Source organism: Choloepus didactylus, chromosome 25 (assembly GCF_015220235.1).
Source record: "Choloepus didactylus isolate mChoDid1 chromosome 25, mChoDid1.pri, whole genome shotgun sequence".
NCBI classification, from domain to species: domain Eukaryota; kingdom Metazoa; phylum Chordata; class Mammalia; order Pilosa; family Megalonychidae; genus Choloepus; species Choloepus didactylus.
In genome coordinates, this window is record NC_051331.1 from 7,505,829 (window position 1) to 7,524,597 (window position 18,769).

Genomic DNA, 18,769 nt, shown 5'->3' on the forward strand with positions numbered 1-18,769 from the left:
AGTTCTTAAGTCCCCCACAGATTCAAACCCCTCCCCTCCAGTGTCCCCTTCCCCCATGGACCCCCAAAACTACCTCCCACCCCTTTTTCTAGCAATGCAGGTCCCCAGCCCCTCTTGATCCCCCAACCCCTTCCCTGCCCTTCCTCTCAGCCCCTCACAGTCCCCAAGCCCCCCCTGCACCCTCTTCCCCAGCCCCCATCGGCCCCCAGTCTCTCCCCATCTCCCCAAACTCCTGTGGCCCCGCAAGCCCCCCGCCGCCTCCCCCTCCCCCTCCTGCAGCGGCGGCCACAGCGGCGGCCCTGAAACTTTAAACGGTGTTAAAAGTTTCTGTTTACGAGAAGCCCTTGAATTTTTAAGGACGTATCGATTCCTCCGCCACAGCCTGGTGGTGGTGGCTGCAGGCGCTGGGGGGAGGCCTCGACTCGTGGGATCCCGGGAAAGAGACCCCCAAACCCGGAGTGCCAGACACACATACCCCGTCCTGGCACACAGAGACACCCCCACCCTGCACGCTGACACAGCCTGACATGCACAGACCCTCGTCCCCGCCCTGGTCCACAGAGACGACTCTACAGATAAACTAACCCCCCCTCTCAGGGCCCCCCTTTGACACTTTTGCTGCCACACAGACCCTGACTTCAGACAGACCCCCTGGGGACCCTCCCCCACTTCCCCGCCTGGTCACACACACTCAGCCATGGATCCACGAGCTCGTCACACACAGTGACACTTTCTGACCCGAAGGCCTTCAGAGTGGTCACTGGGTCACACAGATCTCTGGAGCTTTCTGGCAAGCCCAGAGCCCCGACCACTGTCATTGACCCCCCCTAGAATGTCAGCCCCCCCGAGGATAGGGTCTTTTGTTCGTCTTTGTCCTGGCTAGGCCCCCCTGTGCCTGACACAGGGCCTGGCACACTCTCACCCTTTTTGACTCACAGACACACACACACACACACACACACACACACCCCACCCCAGATGACAAGGCCAAATCCACATCGCCACGACAAAGCACATTGGGCCACACAAAAATCCTGCTGGATCTCTACTGACCTGAGCCTCCTCACCCCACACACACACCTGCGACACAACCTCTGCCACCCTGCCTCCCGGACACAACATGACCAGGGGCATCTGACACACACACATGTACATACATACACACAGGCCCCAGCGCCTGCTTGCAGAGACCTGACGGGCACCCCTGCAAAGCTGACAACCCCCCCCCCACACACAGACAATGCATAGCTGAGAATTGCCACAACTTCTTGGCCTGGGAGGGTGAGAAGCTGCCGGTTGCTCCTGGAAGCGGGAGGGAGTTTTGTCTCAGCAGGAGCTGCCTGGGGGCTGTGGGCACCAGGCACCGCCTCTCCACCCACCCTGGGGGTCACCTGTGCCAGGATCCCCAGCACCAACCTCTCCCCACTCCAATTCCTTTGAGCTCTGGAAATGGAGAATCAGGGGTCTGTAAGGGGGGTGTGTGTGCTGAAACCTCACCAAGGAATGTATGTGTGTGTTTGTGTGTGTGTGTGTGTGTGTGTGTGTGTACCCAGGGCCTTGCTGCCCATTTCTATCCCTGGGAGTTGTGTGTCCACTTCTATTCTTGAGACTTGTGTGTCCATTGTCAGGGCCATCTGCAAGTGTGTGTGTGTGTCTGCCAGGTGTGTGTGGGAGATGCAGATGGGGCCTGGGTGTCAGTGTGTGTGTGGCTGGGTGATTCTCCAGGGTGGCTGTCAGTCAACGGGGTACCGGAACTGTCCCTTGGTGTATCTAGATTTCACAGACTGTGTGCTTGTGTGTGGCTGGGACTGCCAGTAACACTTTGTATCTCTTTGTATCAGGGTCACTTCCCAGTGTGCTGTCAGTTCACACATCCCCCTGTCCGATGGTGTGTGTTTGTGTGGCAGTGTGTTAGTCCATCTCCCTTTTACCTGTCAGCCTGTGCATTGGGGAGAGCTTCAGACAACACGTCCTTGTGTGCCTATGTCTGCGTCTTGGTCTTTCTGTGTAGGGGTTGCGTGCCTGGAGCATGTCAGGGTGTGGTTCTGTGATCCCATGTGCCAGTGTGGGTCTGTAGGTATCAGTGTGCAATGGTGTGTCTGTATCAATGTGTATCCGTGTGAGGCTTGTACTGGCCTGCGGGGTCAGTCCACACCCGCGGTGGGGGTGGAGGGTCACCATGCCCTGCACTGGTGTCCTTAGGCGACAGCGCGGGTGGGTGTGGGGTTCCCAGGCTCTCCGTGCGTGTTGGCGTGTGCCCGTGCTGGGTGAGCCATGGTGTGTGTGTGTGTGTGTGTGTGTGTGTGTGCGCGCGCGCTTTGTTGTCTCCACGCAGGTGACGATCGTGATCGTGGCTGTCCGAGCCCGCCCGCCTGTGTGGAGTGTGTGCGCGCGTGTGCGTGCCGGAGCGCGGGCCAGCACGTGTCAGGGTGGCCGCGCCGGTGTGCGTCCCCGCGCGTGGCGGCGCGCGCGTGTCTGTGTGTGTGTGCGCGCGCGCGCGCGTGTGTCTCTGTGTGTGTGTGTGTGTGTGTGTGTGCGTGCGTGTGTGTGTCCCGGCGGCCGCTCCCGCCCCGGCCCGCCCCTCCCCGCGCCCCTCCTCCCGCCCGCGCGCCGCCCGCTCCCTCTCCCCGGAGCCAGTGCGCCGCTTCCAAACTTTGTCTAAACTTTCACTTTCGCAGCGCGGCGGCGGCGGCGGCGGGCGCGGGGGACCGGCCGAGCGGCGGCGGCATGGAGTAGACGCGCGGCGGCGGGACGCGAGCGGCAGCGGCGAGCGCGGCGGCGGCCGGCGGCCCCGGAGCCGGCGGCGAGGGCCGAGGCAGCGGCGAGCGGCCGAGCGCGGAGGCGGGCGCCGAGCGGCCGGGGCCGCGGCGGGGCCGGGCGGGCGCGGCGCGGCCGAGGCCGGAGCCAGGCGAGCGGAGCCGGAGCCCAGCCCGAGCCCGAGCCCGAGCGCGGCCGCCGCGGGCCGGGCCTGTCCCCTCGCCGCGGGCCGGCCGCCGCGCTCCCGCCCGGGCGCCCAGCTATGTACTCCCCGTACTGCCTGACCCAGGTACCGGCCGCCGTCCCCGCCGGGGGTGGGGGTGGAGGGGGAGTGGAGTGGGGAGGGCACCCGGGGCGGTGGGGTGGGCTGTGGGGGTAGCGCGGTGGTCCGCGAGGGCCAAGCCGGAGCGCGTCGGTGCGGGTGCCGGCTCGAGTGGGGCGCGCGTGGGCCGAGCTGGCGGCGATCGAGCGCAGCACCACCGGGCGGTGTTGGCGCGGGGGGTGACACAGTGGCAGGCGGCTGTCCCGAGGGCGCCGAGCAGGCGCTGCGGCCGGCGGCGCTCCCCTGGGGCGGGCGCAGCGGTCCCCGAGGGTGGCAGCCGCGGCCGGCGTGCGTGGCGGCGGCCGCTGCGTGCGGCCCGGGGTGCCCGGGGCGGGCCGAGCGGGCCCGGGCGTCTCCCCAAAGTCTTTGTTCAGGCCTCACATGGGAGCGGGGCTGAGAAAATGGCGGGGCTCCCAAATTTCGGAGGGGCAGGGGAGGGGAGGGAGGGGCGGGCGCGCTGCCAGCCCGGGCCGCGCCTCTGGGCCGACCCTGGACGCTGCCGTCGCGGGCCTCCCCCTCTCCACCTCCCCAAACTTTCCTCCGCTCAAACTTGGCGGCCCCGGCGACCCGGGGTGCTGCGGCGGGGACCCGGCGGGCCCGGGGAATCCCGCCCGGAGGCGGGAGGGGCGGGAGGCAGCCGCAGAGGCCGCGGACAGTGTTGCCGCCACGCCGTCGGGTCAGTGGCCGGCACCATAGCGCCGGCCCGCGCTGGGAGAGCAGCATCCCGCCTCCTGCGAAGTTGCCTGCGCCGCGCTCCACCGGGGACAGGGGCATGCAGTCTGCCTGCCTTGTCACCGTCTCCTTCCTGGAGGTGGCCCCAGGCCCAGAGAGGGCACCGGAGCTGCCCAGAGCCCCACAGCGGCCCTGGCGGCACTGCTTGCAGGAGGGCCAGGCCACGGCTGGTGGCACTAACTCTGGCCGGGGGGTTTGGGGGACAGCCTAGCCTTGCCTGCCAGCCAGGCCTGGGGTTGTAAGGGGTCTCCAGGCCTGGCCCGGGGCCCTAATTGGCCCCTCTGCCCAGCCCAAGCCTTTCCAGCCACGTGCCCAAGGGTGTCCACAGCTGGGACTGGGAGTCCACGGGGTATGGCCGCTACACGGGTGTGGTGTGTGCCAGGAGCATGCATGCGTGGCGGGAGAGGAGAGGGCAGTCGTGCAGGGGTGTGTGTCAGCCGCGGCCACACACCACCCTCTTGTATCGACAAGTGTGTGTGTGTGCATGTGAGTGAGTTTTGGGGCTCTGCGTGTGGCTCCTGTGGGTCAGCCGTGGGCAGGCCTGCGTGGCACAGAACGCGTGTGGCCCAGGAAGCGGGTTTTCAAGCGCGAGATCCAGCCCGAGTGTGCACTGGCCAGGGCGACATGCTTGTGTGTGTGTTGTGATGTGCACGCAGGTGTGAGCCGGCCCCCGTGGCGGTGGGGGGGGACCCCAACTCTGCACCTGTGACCCGCCGACCCGGCTCCCCCTCGGGCCCCTGTGTGACAGCCCTGTCCCCCAAGCCAGGTCCGAGTCGTGGCCACTGGCTAGCATGGCCAGTGTTTGGGGGCCTGGTGGGGCCAAAAGCCCACCCCATTCTCGAGCAGCCCCTGGCCCACCAGGCCTCCAGCCCTGCCCTCCGAGGCCTGGGCACGACTCCGGCCCCTCAGCTCCCACAGCCCCTGGGACAGAAAATGCCAGCTGAGCCACTGGCGGCAAAAGGCCAGGAGCGCTGGAGTGGTCCCCAGGCCCTAAGGCCATGGCTGGATTGATCTGGACTTTGGGGCACCCCAGAAAGGAGCAAGGGCTCCATTCTGTGGGAGCCTTAGGCCCGGGCTACGGCAGCCCGAGTGTGCTGGGGGTAGTGGCATGGCTACGGGCACGGTCTCTGCTGGCTCAAGCGGGTGATGGCTGTCTCTTAGGCAGCCTGGGTAGCGGCCAGCAGGGTCCCGCCTGCCCCCCACCCCACCCCCCGACAGCCACATCTCTCCGATGCAGCGACTCTGTTTTCCCCAATCTTTCTGCCACCACAGTTCTCCCTGCTCATCTCTCTGTCTATCTGACATCCGCTCTCGCCATCTTTGTTTCTTTCCCTCTCTCTCTGGCTTTCCCTGTCCCCTTTCTGTCCTTCCGAGGTGTCTGTCCTTCTGTATCTCTGACCATCCTTGTGTCTCTCTGTCTCTGCCCTCCCCTTCCCCCAATCTCTCTACTCTCTGGGTCTCTCTGGCCTCCATCTCTCTCTCTCTCTCTCTCTCTCTCTCTCTCTCTGTCTGTCTCTCTCCCTTTTCTTTTTTCAAACCAGAATTGGCTTCGATTTTAAAGTCAATAAATGATTGAGCAGGAACGAGCTTGGAGCAGCGGGGCCCTGGCGGGGAAAAAGGCACTGTGGGCGAGGGGGAAGGGCGGGGGGGAAAATCTCCTTCTGGAAAAAGCATCGAAATCCAGGGCGGCCAGGCGGGGCGGCTGCTGGAGCTGCTGGAGCCCATTGCAGCCACAGGCCGGGGTCCCAGGCGGGGAGGGAGGGGAGAGGACAGACGGACGACCCCCACCCCAATAAACGGATGCACTCCGGGATGTGGACGGACGGACGGACGGACGGACGGACGGACACACACACACACACACACACACACACACACACACACACACGGCCCTGCCTCCACCGCCAAGATGGAGTCACAGACAGCCGCTCACACCGAATGTCCAGAGACCTGGCCGTCGACACACAGACGGACGCACACTCACACCCACACCCCCCCACATAAACACACACACAGCCCTTGAGATGGGACATGCCAAGTGATATGGCTTCACAGAGACACAAGTGACGCACAGAGCCCTCGGCCCACACTCGGACGCAGGAGGACGCAAGTGTGTGTTCACCCCCCACACTTGCCCACACAGACCCAAGGGCAGACGGATCAACGGATGTGCCCGGTGCATCTTTACACAGAGACGCAATGCTGTTGGCTCACCCAGGTGTGTACACGGATACTTTCCCCAAATGCGTGTGCACACACACACACATACACACAAGTATGCACTGATGCCTGCTCCCTGTTCTTGGGGATGCACATGCAGACACGCACACGTTTGCTAACACACACACACGTGCATGGGATGCACCCGCTCACCCTCGACATGCACGTACACTGATCGCCCCAGCACATGAGCAGCCGAGTGTTCACGAGGTCCCGTGTTCTTGCAGGCTCCCCCTGCCTGCCCACAGCTTTCTCCCTGGTCATGGTGGTCAGCCCTCTGTCCCCGAGAAGCTGTTGCCTCCCCTCCTCACCCCGCACAGCCCTGTTTGTATGGCAATCTTTTGCCCTGGCCCTGCCCGGCCTGCCTCGTGCCAGCTGTGGAGCAGGAAGTGTGTGCAGCCGTGTGCTCGGAGGGTAGCCACGGTTGGGGCTGGGATGGGGTGAGACAAGGGGCTTTTAGGCTGGGCCTGGCCAAGCTTGGAGGGGGACAGGGTGCCTCCTTCTCCCTGGAGGATGGAGCCAGGGCTCCCCACATCTTCGAATCCTGGGACTTGAACATGGTATTTTTCCCGGCCTGTAAAAATGGGGCAAGAAAAGCACCTACCTTTGGGGCTGTGATTCGGTTGAGCAGTCTGGCTCGTAGCAAGTGCTCCATGAATGGTCCTTGTCATTTGGCTCGTCATCTTTAGGCGACAGCCAGGCCCTCCCGGGCCAAGGGAAAGAGGCCTCGGAGGGGTGGAAGACAGGGTTGAACGCCGCCTGGCCATAGAAATCCAGGTGGACTGCCTGGAGGAGGAGGCAAGGGAAGTGTCTGGAAGGATGTAGGCCGGCTCGTGGCCCCGTGCTTCTCCTTTGGGTGGGACTCCGTAGGCCAAGCAGAGGGTGTCTGGGGGCTCTAGGCAGAGCTGATGGGTTGTGGTAGGGGGGCAGGAGGGGAGAGGCAAAGCCCACACTGCCCTGTCCCTAATCTTGAATCCTGATGGCAACTAGGCCTCCCCTTGGGGTAGGGCACTGAGGCCTGGGGTAGGAGTGGGCATGAGTGTGACCACACATGTGTGTGTCCAAATGGGAGAGGGACAAAGATCCTGGAGGCCGTGGTGGGTCCGGATGGGGACTTTGGGGATGTCTAGGCAGCCCCCCGAGCTGCCGTTTCTACATTTGCACACAGGCATTGTCAGCTGAACCCACCGCGGGGACACAAAGTGTGTGCAAGACCAAGGCCTGTGGGTACTTTGGCAGGATGGGGCGGGTGATTGCTGGCGGGCACAGGGGGTGCAGCTGCGGCACTCGGGCCACCAGCAGGGTCCCCGTGTGGTCTGTGTTTGACCTGCCGAGAGCCTGCCCTGACTTTGGCCCCCGCTTCTTGAAGCTCGAATCTGGGGTCTCACTCTCTCCTCCGGCTGGACACAGAGGGGCAGGGATATCGGGCAATGGTGCTTTCCTCCAGCACAGGGTCTCGGATGTGGCTCCTGTCCCCGCCAAATAGGCGAGAGGCATCACTTCCTTTCCGCAAAGCCCTGGATGTGGGAGTGAGGGGACAGCCATGAGTGGCCACCTGGGGCCTTCCGGACCCACGTGTGTGTTTATCGGCCTCACCTGCGTCTCTTGGGGCTGTCACTTCCCCGCATTGTCCGTGTGGCTTCTGCGTGTCTGCGTGAGCTGGGACTCTGTGGTTTTCACCTCTCGCCCCATCCTTTGTGTGGCTGGGTGACAGTGGCGTCAGAGGCGTGTGCCGTCGTCCGTGTGTTGGCGTGCTCGATACCCTCTTTGTATCACGGGGCCATCGTGCTTTGTCTCCAGCACGGTAACGGTGGTTGGTGTACCTGACACCATCTTTGTATGCCTGTGTCACCGGGGAGGGGACAGTGTCATGGCGACGGCCGTCACCCCCTAGAGCCGCTGTTACCTGCGTGTGTTCCTCTGGGGGTCAGACCGTCTCCGCGAGGTGTGTAAAAGCGTGTCACCCATCACCACACACGTCGGATTGCCCACATCCATCCGTATCAACAGATGTGTCAACCCCACGAGCCCCTGGGTGTCACCCCCAAATCGCTGGCTGTCCCTGTGGCTGCGATGGCCAGCCTGGCCGCTTCAGCGTCCTGCACCCCCGCCTCGGCATCCCCCGGCCTCTTGGCACCGTCACGATGCCCACCGTGGCGGGCAGCCTCCCCGTCCCTCCCCCCAGGTCGGGCGGCCCTGGTGGCCGGGTCCCCTGGCCTGGAGGTCCTCCGGCCCGGCGTGGACAGGGGCCCGTTGTGCGGTGGGTGTGGGTGTGTGCAGGGGCCTCCCTGTCTGCCCACTGCACATTGATCTTGGCTTCTGCCTGTGTCCGTCCCGGCCTGGCCAGCTGGGGTGTCCGGCTGCTGCTGGGGGGCCTAAACCCCTGGCACCCCCAGCCGGGCCCACCCCGGCACCCACTGCCCAGGCCTCCCCGTGCCTCCAAGGCTCCAAGGGCCTGAATTTGGAAACTGAGACCCCCCCTTTCTTTCCCCCTTTCTCTTTCTCTCTCTTTCCTCCCTCTCTCCTCCCCTCCTCCCGCTCCCTCTCTCCCTCTCTCTCTCCTCCTGCCAAACGCGTCTTGGCTCCGTCTGAATATCTCTTCTCCTCGATTTTTGGCTCCAGCTCTGGGCGCGTTCACTAAAAGAAGGGCTAGAGCTCCCCCCACCGCCCCCCTTCCTCGCCGCCTGCCCCCTCCCCGAGGAGCCCCTCGCAGGGTGGGAGTGGCCATGTGGGTGTGGGGGGGTCCCGGGCACCCCAAGTGGGCCTGACCAAGGGGGCACAGGCCCCGGCGGGCACAGGGGGCCGGGTGTACAGGGCCTGGCAGCCCGAGGGGCACGGTTGTGGGGGGGGTGTGTGCTGGGTGATGGGGAGGCTCGGCTGGGGGAGGGCTCAGGGGCACAGGAGCTGGGGTGTCTGGCTTCTGGTGGGGCTGGCAGGGTTCTGCGAGGCGCAGCTGTGTCCAGAACCTGGCGCTGCGCTTGCCACCGCTACCGCCGTCGCGGCTGCGCCAGCGGGGGAAGGGGAGGCAGTGGCGGGCACTGCGGCGCTCGGGAGCCAATCGGAAGCCGGGCTCGCACTGGGGAGCTCTCCCCCCACCGGGCCCCACCCCGAGGGGAGCCGGGGGTGGTGGCCAGCCCTGGGCAGGGGGCAGCGCCTACTCCCACCGCCGAGGACCCGGACCCCCTCGGCTGAATCTCGGTGCCAGCTTCCCTGGCACTGATCGGGCAAAGGTGGGAGTGTGTCCGCACCTGAAGCTGGGTGAGCCAAGCTGGAGGAGGAAGGGGCAGCTCTGGGGCGCATATCCCCCCAGCCATCCCACCCCCAGCCTCAGGAGGCGGCTTCCAGCCCAGGGGGTGAGAGTAGGTTTTCCAGGTGGTTCCGTCCAAATATTGGCTTCGGTCACATCGTGTGTTGGGGGTTGATTTCGGGTCCATCATACACAAAAGTCACACAGGTGGGCACAAAGGACCGTGAGCACACACCTCCCGTGCACACAAACACACAAAGGACACGGGCACACAAGCGCGGTACAGCCCGGCGCGCACACCTCCCGAAATCGGGCACACGCAGGCGCCCCCCATACAAAGAGGCTCGCCCCCGCGCGCACACACGCGCACGGATTCCGGGAGGGCGTTGCCCATGCAGACCTGCAGAAGGACGCGCACGGGAACGGACGCACAGCCACCCGGTTGCACGCTGTCAGGTGCGCGCCACAGACCCAAGCCGGCCGCCACGGGACAGGCGGGAATGCTCGGAGCCCGCGGACGCACAGCCCGCGCAGCTGCACCCCACACTGTCAGACACAGGCGGGAGCGCGCGGACACACAAATGGATACACAGACACACATGGAGGCATACGTGGAGATACAGAGACACAGAAACACACAGAGACATGGACACACACGATACACAGACACACAGACACATGGAGGCAGACGTGGAGATTCAAACGGAGACACAGAGACACGGAGACACAAAAGCACACACACAGACACACAAATGGATACACAGACACACATGGAGGCATACATGGAGATACAGAGACACAGAAACACACAGAGACATGGACACACACAATACACAGACACACAGACACATGGAGGCAGACGTGGAGATTCAAACGGAGACACAGACACGGAGACACAAAAGCACACACACAGACACACAAATGGATACACAGACACACATGGAGGCATACGTGGAGATACAGAGACACAGAAACACACAGAGACATGGACACACACGATACACAGACACACAGACACATGGAGGCAGACGTGGAGATTCAAACGGAGACACAGAGACACGGACACACAAAAGCACACACACAGACACACAAATGGATACACAGACACACATGGAGGCATATGTGGAGATGCAAATGGAGACACAGACACACACAGAGACACAGACACACAGATACACACAGATGCACACACGGAGACACAAAGACAAACGGACACACGTGGATACACACAGACACACACGGAGATACAAATGGAGACACACACGCAGAAACACAGACGCAGATACACAGACACATGGAAACACAAAAACATACACATGGACACACAGACACACAAGTACACAGATACACACGGCCACCCACAAACACAGACAGACAGACATACGCAGAGACAGACATACATGGAGACACAGATACACACATGGAGACACACAAAGATACACACAGATACACGGATGGATACACAAACAGATACACCCCCATGCCTGCCCAGGCTTTATTCAGCCTACTGACACACAAACACACCCAGCCACAAACAGCGTGGCAAGTGCACAGTCCCGTCATCCAGCACATGGAGGTGAGGATCATTTGCACTCGTGCATTTGCCCGTGGGACCCTCACCTGGCCTGGCTGGAAACGGCGGGTCTGGGGGTGAGCCCTGCCCCCCCCGACACGGCCCCTCTGCCCCCCAGCCCCAGTGGCTGTCGTGGAGCACTGACTGCCACCACCCTGTCCTCTCCCAACAGAAGTTGGGTCCCCAAATCCAGCCTCGGGTTTGCAGATGCACGGGTGTGGCCAGCCCAGGAGGTCACACGTCCACCCCTGCCCAGGGCCACCCTGGCATTCCGGCTCCCGAGGCCGAGGGTCCCCAACCCCCCATCCCTGCCCTGCTTCCTGGCAGCCTGCGCAAGATGGGAAAGAGGTGACAGGGGAAGAGGGCGAGGCTGAGCTCTGAGACGCTTCGGGTCCCCTGCTGGCCATCACGCTCATCTTTGGCTTCTGGCTCCTCACTCCTTCCTCTTTAGAGAAAGAGAGCGCAGAGGCGCACATCCCAGCTCTGCCACTTGCTCGCTGCGGCGCCGCGGGCAAATTGCTGAACCTCTCTGGGCCTCCGTTTCCTCATCAATGAAGTAATAGTCCCCCCTCTCATGGGGTTGTGGTAAAGATTGGGGAGTTGGCCCATGTAACAGGCTTCAAAATGGGGCTCTACACTAAGTGCTCGATTTTTACTGACAAAAATTGAGGCTCAGAGAAGGGGGGGCATCCAGGGCTAGGGGGACAGCATCTCTGGCCTTTACCAAATTTCAGAGAGGACCTCCACACCCCATTTGAGGAGTGTGGCCCTTGAGCCCTCCATTACCACTGTGACCTGCAGATCATCTTCTATCCAGGGCTGAGGAGGATGGATGGTTATATCTTTCCCTGCCTTCCCCTCTTTCTGCCCTCCACACCCCCACTTGCCAGGCTCTCCCACCCTGGCAGGGCTGGACACCCTTCTGATGCCACATGCTGGGGCTGCAGCTGGGGGTGGGGTGTGGGGGTGGGGGAGCAACCTGCGTTCCTTTGACAAATATTTACCAAGCACCTCCTGAGTGCCAGGCCCTGTTCTAGACCCTGGGGGCTCGGCAGGGAGCAGAACTGGCAGAGATGCCAGCCCCGGTGAGAGGGCAGACAGCGAAATCTGATAAACAGGGGAGTATCCAATACTTGAGGTGGCAGTGGGTGCTGTGGGGGAAGGGGGGAAAAGGGCAGGTGGGTCTGCGGGAGGGCTGCGGCTTTCACAGAGGTGGTCGAGGAGACCCCACAGGTGCCAGCCTTGCAGTGGGGCTGGAGTGGCAAACCAAGGCAACTTAGCATGTCCTGAATGCATGATGACCCGTGGCCTCTGCAGCCAGAGGGGGGACCCCATTATCTGTCACGCAGAGCCACCACAAGAATGCCCGTCCAAGGCCAGGCACAAGTTGGTTCTGGGGGGCCTTATCCTGGGTAGCATCCAGGCCTCAGTGGGGGCACCCCGGCCAGGGGTGGGGTGGGGCAGGGGGCAGCTGGTGGCCCAGAGTGGCACTTCCACCTGGGGCCCTCGATTTAGCTTCTCCGGGGCGGGTCCCGTTTATTTTTACCCGAGACCGTCACCCTGGCAGTGCCAGGCCGCGCCATCTTGGCGGCTTTTGGGGACCTGCCCGTGGCTTGGGGGGAACCTGGCATCCCCTGATGGTGTTGACCCACTGGGCCCCCGACTCTTTCTCTACCCCTGAATCCCCCTGCCCACCTCCTCCAAAGCTCTCCGGGCGTGAGGGTTTTGGGCCGGGGGGCTTGGCTGCAGAGGCTGGCAGCCACCGTGCCCGGCCTGGTGGCATTTGGTTTGGCGCCCTGCCGGCCCGCCACCCCCACCCCGTGCCCGGGCAGAGCCGAGCGGCTGTTGCTGCCAGTCTCCATTTTGAAGAAGGGGGGTGGGGTTGGGGGGTGGGGGGAGCGCCGGGCACCTCCCTGCCCCCCAGCCTGCCTCATGCCACCCCGGGACCTCGTTCCCCCATCTCGGGCTGCCCCTCTGCAGCCTGGAACTGGGCGAGGATGCCCTCCTGGCTCCCATCTTCCCGCCCGCTCGCCTGTAATGGCTCACCATTTTTGGCTTCTTCTTCATCCCCTCCCCTAAGTGCCAGCCTCGCTTCCCAAACCACCATCCTGGGCTCTCCGGCCTTCTCTGGTGTCTGGAGGTGGGGGTTTGCGGGGCTGGAGATCGGACCCTGCAGATGAGAGGGTTTGGGGGGGCTGGGCATGTGGGCACCAAAGTGTTCACTAGGAGACCCGTGTATATGTGGGGGGTGGGCGGGAGGGGCGGGTGCAGCGCTCAACAGCCAGATCGTGCATCCTGTCTTTGTTTAACCTCAAGGTTGGCAGAGCCGGGCTGCAGCGAAAGCAGGGTCCCCCCGTTTCTGACACCCCACCTCCTTTCTCCGGGCCCAGTGTTGGCCTCTGGCCACCAGGAGCTCAGGGTGGACATCTCTGGCCAAGCCCAGGGCCCGTAGTGGAAGGAAGCAAGCTTTCCTCCATGGGGTGCCATGCCCCCTTCTCCCCCAAGCCCCTCTCCCCACCCCCCAGCACCCCAAGATTCCTGCTCCCCGTTGCTGGGGGGGCGCAGCTGGGGTGGGGAACTGGGCCTCACACTGGGCACTTGTGCCCCTAGAGGGCGAGGGACTTCGGAGGAACCGGTTTACTGCCCACCCCCCCCAACCTGCCTGCCCGCGCTTCTCTCTCGGCGCTAAACAAAGTTTGCTAAGTAACTTCAAATGTTATTTGAGGACGGCCTGGCCGCAGCCCAAGGCGGCCCTGTGGAAACTTGTTTTTCGCTGCCGAGCTGCAAGTATCAAAGACACACTTTCGGGGGTGGGGGTGGCGGGGTGCGGCGACGATGCTCCCCCATTCCCAACCACCCCCCAGCCCCGTGCAGGGGCTGCCCCCAAACAGACATACAGAGCAGGCAGACGGATCCACTCCGACAGAGGGATGGACACACACATCAGGCTGGGGCCTGTATGCCAGAGCCATCCACACAACAGCAGGGGACCCCAACTGGTGATGGGGTGCACGCACGCTGAGGTCCACGGGGTTCTCTCGGGAGTTTTCCGGCTGGTGAGGTGTCACCGTGCCGGGCAAGGCGTGGGACCAGGTGCTTCGACATCCTGGATAACCCAGCTGTCCCCGGGGCCGAGGGGTGGCTTGGGCAGGGTTGTCCCTTCTCTTAGCCTCAGTTTCCCCAAACATGGAGGGACGCTGCGGGCCCGAGTGGTGTAAAAAGTGGAATCTCGTGCTGTTAAGTGTCTGGGTTGGAGTCGTGGCCTGGCTGCCTTGCATCTGAGGCTTGATTTTCTTATCCCTCTTTTGGGGTTGACGAGGGGAGTATGTCCCCAAGTGGCGCCGGGGCTCGGGGCCTGCCTTCCAAGCGGTACCCAGGAGGTGTCGGCTGGCTGGGATTTCTGCAGTTCTGACCCCGTAAGCCTGTGTCCACCCCAACCGCAATGCTCAGCCCCAAGCAGCTCGTGCTGGCCTCTCTTCTTCATTTTCCTTCCATTTCTCTCTGGCTGCCCCCCTCCATCTTTCTCCAAACCCCCTTTTCTCTTTTTCCATGTCTCCATCAAGCCCCGTCTAGGCTTGGCGCTCAGGGAGAGTGTGGGGAACAGGCTCGGGGTGTGCGGCCCTTACCGAAAGCCGGCCAGGCCTGGACTCCTACTTGCCCTGGGGTCCCCCAAGCCCGGGCAAGAAGCTTGGGGGTGACACTTGAGCTGACATAGCGAGCAAAGGGGCGTCCCCATTGTAGGGGCCCAGGAACCGTGACCTGGAGGTTTGCAAGTCATTCGGGCCAGACCTGAATCCGTTGAAAAATCGAAGGCCCAAGGGGACACGGGATTGACCTCCCCACCCCCAGTCCCCACCATCTCAGCATCAGCCTGACCTCATCGGAAGGTCCCTGGGGACACAGCCCCACTCACCGCCCCATCTCTTCTCACAGTCGTTGCCCGCAACACCCCGCCACCCGCAGTCTGCCACGGTGACAGCCTGTCACAGGCACAGCCGCACACCGGCACAATCTGTCGTCCACGCACAGTCTCACACACAACCTGTCACACGCGTACACTCACACACACACACACACACACACACACACACAGCGGCACAGTCGCACACACAGCCAGCCTCACGCGATCACACCGAGCGTCACAGCTTGTCACAGCCGTTGACTCCTCACAATAAAAATAACAGCTCCCAGCTCCCCAGCAATTACGCCGGGTGGTGGGCGGGCGGCGAACGTGACCTCCTGTAACCCTCCCCACCCGGGGCAGGTGTGAGTAACCTGTTTTACAGACCAGGAGAGGAAGGCCACAAGGTTAACTGCTGTGTCCAAGGTCACGGGGCCAGAAGTGGGGCAGCAGGGTTTATCTGCCAGGCCCACAGGGGCAGGCAAGATGGAAGCAGGTTTCCTGCTTTGGCAACCCGTCCCGGCGGTGCCCCACTCCGCCACCTCTCCCTCTCGTTGGGATTTCCCTCCCCATTCCCCAGGTGGGCAAAACTGAGGTTCCAAAGCAAAGAAAGAGGCGGAGGAGCCCGCTGGCTTCTGTCTGCTCTGCCAGGGAAACTTGAGTCTCCAGGCTTTCTGTACCCCAAATGCTACCTGGCTCCAAGTGGGGTGCAGGCTGACACTTAAAACCCAGGGTACAGTCAGGGCTATTCATAGGGGCAACTCTGGGTGGCGGTACAACGTTTGAAGGTCTTGGGCCTTCTGTGGCACGCGTCACAGCCCCGTGGCCATACACTGATGCGTGATGGGGGTTTCCATGTAGCCCCAGGTGGACAGCTGCGTTCCCGTGGGATTTCATGGGTAGCAGCACTCGCCTGGGGTCGGGGTCCCAGAAGGCAGAGAAGGGAAGTACTTGGGCTTCAGATCTCCTGCTCTCCCACCCATACGGGCAGAGTGGCCGCCGTGGGCTCCTGGGCCTCCAGGAACCTCTGGGCCCAGGCCAGGCCCCTGCGCCTCAGGGCGGCCCGCACCCCCACTTCCCCGAGGCCCTCGGCGTTCCAGGGTGCTTCCTCCTCCGCCTCCTCTGCTTCTCGCTTGCCTTCCCCTGCTTTCCCCTTCTTTGTTCCACCCCCGCCCGCTCCCCGGGGCTTCCCCCATTGGAGCTGCCTTGGCCAAAACCAACAAGGCTCCAACGACATCCCGCCGAAGCCCCGCCGGGCGGCCGGCCCTGCCCCCTGGCCGCTCGCGGCCAGATCCGGGCTCTGCGGGGCCCCGACGGCGGCCAGGGCGCACGTGGCCACCCCTAGGGCGCGCGCATGTCCGTGCGCACGCTCCTGCGTCGGGGACCCGACGGGGGACCCCGGCGCGAGGGCGTCCAGGTCTGACAGCTCAGCAGGGCGCGCGCACGGTCAGAAGAACGCTCCGTTGTGGCACCCCGACAGGGTCTCCGTACGCTAAGCATGCGCCTTCCGTAACTGGGATCCCGGGCAACACACACCCAGAAGCGGCCGGCGGGCCTAACACTCCAACAGGACTGCTGGCCGCACGCACGCGCATACACACGCCCCTGCCCGGCGCCAGATGGGGGTCCCGGGCACACGCAGGCACTCCCCTGCTCGCACACGGGCGGGGGCCCGAGCACACGTACTGCTCGGCTGCAGCTAGCTCAGGTAGGTTCGTGCCCGCTCCCGGCCTCCAGCGCCCGAGGCGGCTGGTGAGCCTGAGGGAGCCGCTGATGCCCACGCACGTGGCTCCGGGCCCACGCGTAGCCGCACATCCCGAGCCTGCACACGCGTGCGCTTCACGTGAGCCGCACACCTGCCAGGGCACCCGGGGCAGCTGGTTCCATTGCTGCTTTCGGGCTGTTGGGGGAGGGGGCTCGGAAGCGGAGGCCTAATTCCCGCCCTTTCCCATTTCTCTGAGAACGCCCGCCTCCCCAAATGTGCTTGGGGGCGCAGGTGAGGTGCCCCAAAACTGCTGCCCAGTAGCGCCCCTGCATGTGCTATATTTATGTTTGAAATCTGTACCTTTATATATACATATTTTATACGTAAGAACCGCCCCCCTTCCCCACTTGGACTTGGATTTTACCACCCCCACTCGGCTCGATCCCAAATCTGCAAAACCCATTGCGCCAGGCAGGGACGTGGGGCGAGGCGGGTGCAACCCTCCCCCTTCCCGCCGCGGACGCCCCACGTTCTCAAAGGCCGGGGACCCCCTCCTTCAGCCGAAGGGCCTGGCCGCGCCGACAAATCGCGCTGCGCTCCCCGAAACACAATCGCGGGGGTGGGTGTTGGCGGAGAGACGCTGCTTTTTGGTGCGTGTTTGCTGTTGCTGCTTAAATTAATCCTGAGTGACGGCCCGCAATGCCTCTTCACAAAGAGGCCATTTAATGCCCCCCTCCCCATCTCCTCGGGCGAAACTTCCACTTGCCCCTGAGTCCTGCTGGGCCGCTCTGGCTGCGGCCCCGACCTTCCGGGGCTTACCCCCAGGTACGCCCAGGAGCGCTCCCCTGCGCTCATCGGGGACACCTCGGGAGCGAGTGCGCGCGGCTGGTTTTTTTGGACGGGTGGGAGATTTCTTAAAATCCCAGAGGAGCATCGAGGAGGGAGAGTGGGCGGGAGAGGATGAACCACTTCCCCCCGACGGCGCCACTGTTCCCCAACATTTGTGCTTCGAAGCCCCACCCGGATGAAGAAAGTTAGACGGTCCTCCGAGCCTTCTCTGGGTTCCCGGTGGGGAGTATCCGGGTCGCCCCCCAGTCCGCTCGTGCTCCCACGTTGCAGGACGCCCATGCCCTTGTGCTAGCCTCAGGGTGTGCCCCTCGCCGTCCACGGGCTCTCAGCGCGGCGGGCCGTCGGGTTTCCTCGGCGCGCGTGGCATTTTCCCGCATCTGCGCTCACCGGTTCACGTCTGGGAGAGACGCGGGTGAGTGTGGGGTCGTCTGGGGGCCTCCCATGGTCCAGGCAGGGGAGATCGCGTGTTTCTGTGCCGCAGAGCCTGCGGGTCCGACAGTCGCCGTCACGTGCACCGCGGGGTTGGAAGAGACAGCACAGCCCTCGACGGCGCGGACACTTCCGGCCCGGGGGCGCTGGGTGGGGGGCGCGGGTCACGAGCGGGCCGAGTGTAGAGCCCGGCGTGCGCGTGCGCGGCGGCGGAAAGGCGGGAAGACGTGCGTCGAGGTCCCGGATGTCGGAAGGGCCCGACGCGCGCGGCCGGGTCGCCGGGAAGGAACCTCTTGGGCGTTAAGCCGGGAGAGCCGGCCGCCGCCCCCGCGGGCAGGTGAGGGGAAACCCGTAGCGGGTGTATGAAGGGGCGGCGGCGATGGGCGAGGCCTTCGACCGTTAGCGCCGTGGGAGGCCCGAGAATGATCCCTCCCGGCTGCCGTAGGCCCTCTGGCCATAACAGGGGGCGTCCTGTTGGCGTCCGGCGGGCCCCGGACTGCGCAGGCGCAGCCTTACCCCTTCCAGGGACACCCCCTCCCCAAAAAAAAAAAGTCACCCGGTGCTGGCGTCGAGGGTCGGCCTGGTTCGTTTTCTGTTTGCGGGATCCAAGGCTGCCGCCAGAAGGGACTCAGATAACGGCGTTTTCACCTCGAGTGTGGTTCGGTGCCCGGGCGCACGGGGTGGGGTCGGGGCCGCCCGTGCCTCAGTTTACCCCCCTCCGCGCCCGCGCGTCCTGACACCGATCCAGGGAGGATGATGCGCGCGCGAGGGCTTGGGAAACGGCGCCGACGTCGGTGGTTCCTGTTATTATTTGACTGCGGGGGGTTCTTTGGGGTGTAACTGCCCGAGAATCCAAGGGCGACTTTGGGGCGTCAGTCCGGAGAGGGCCCCTTTGCCCCGCCGCATCGGGCGCGTCGTCGCCTCCGGGACCCCGAGGCCCCGGAGCCTCCCTTATCTACTCCCTGGCCGCCTCTTCTTTTAGGGTGGGGGCTGGGAAACGTACCAGGGGAAATTTTGTTTGTTTCGAGGGTTGG

At 63.8% G+C, this 18,769-nt stretch overlaps 1 protein-coding gene across 1 annotated transcript in view; it reads left to right on the forward strand.

Annotated features, from left to right (window-relative positions):
* The first annotated feature begins 2,870 nt into the window (after nucleotides 1-2,870).
* NFIX (nuclear factor I X) overlaps nucleotides 2,871-18,769 on the forward strand; it is an 84,386-nt gene continuing 68,487 nt past the window's right edge. The window contains exon 1 of the mRNA XM_037818246.1: nucleotides 2,871-3,046. Within this exon, the coding sequence (XP_037674174.1) occupies nucleotides 3,020-3,046 (27 nt within the window). The 5' untranslated portion in view covers nucleotides 2,871-3,019. The remainder of the gene's footprint in view (nucleotides 3,047-18,769) is intronic.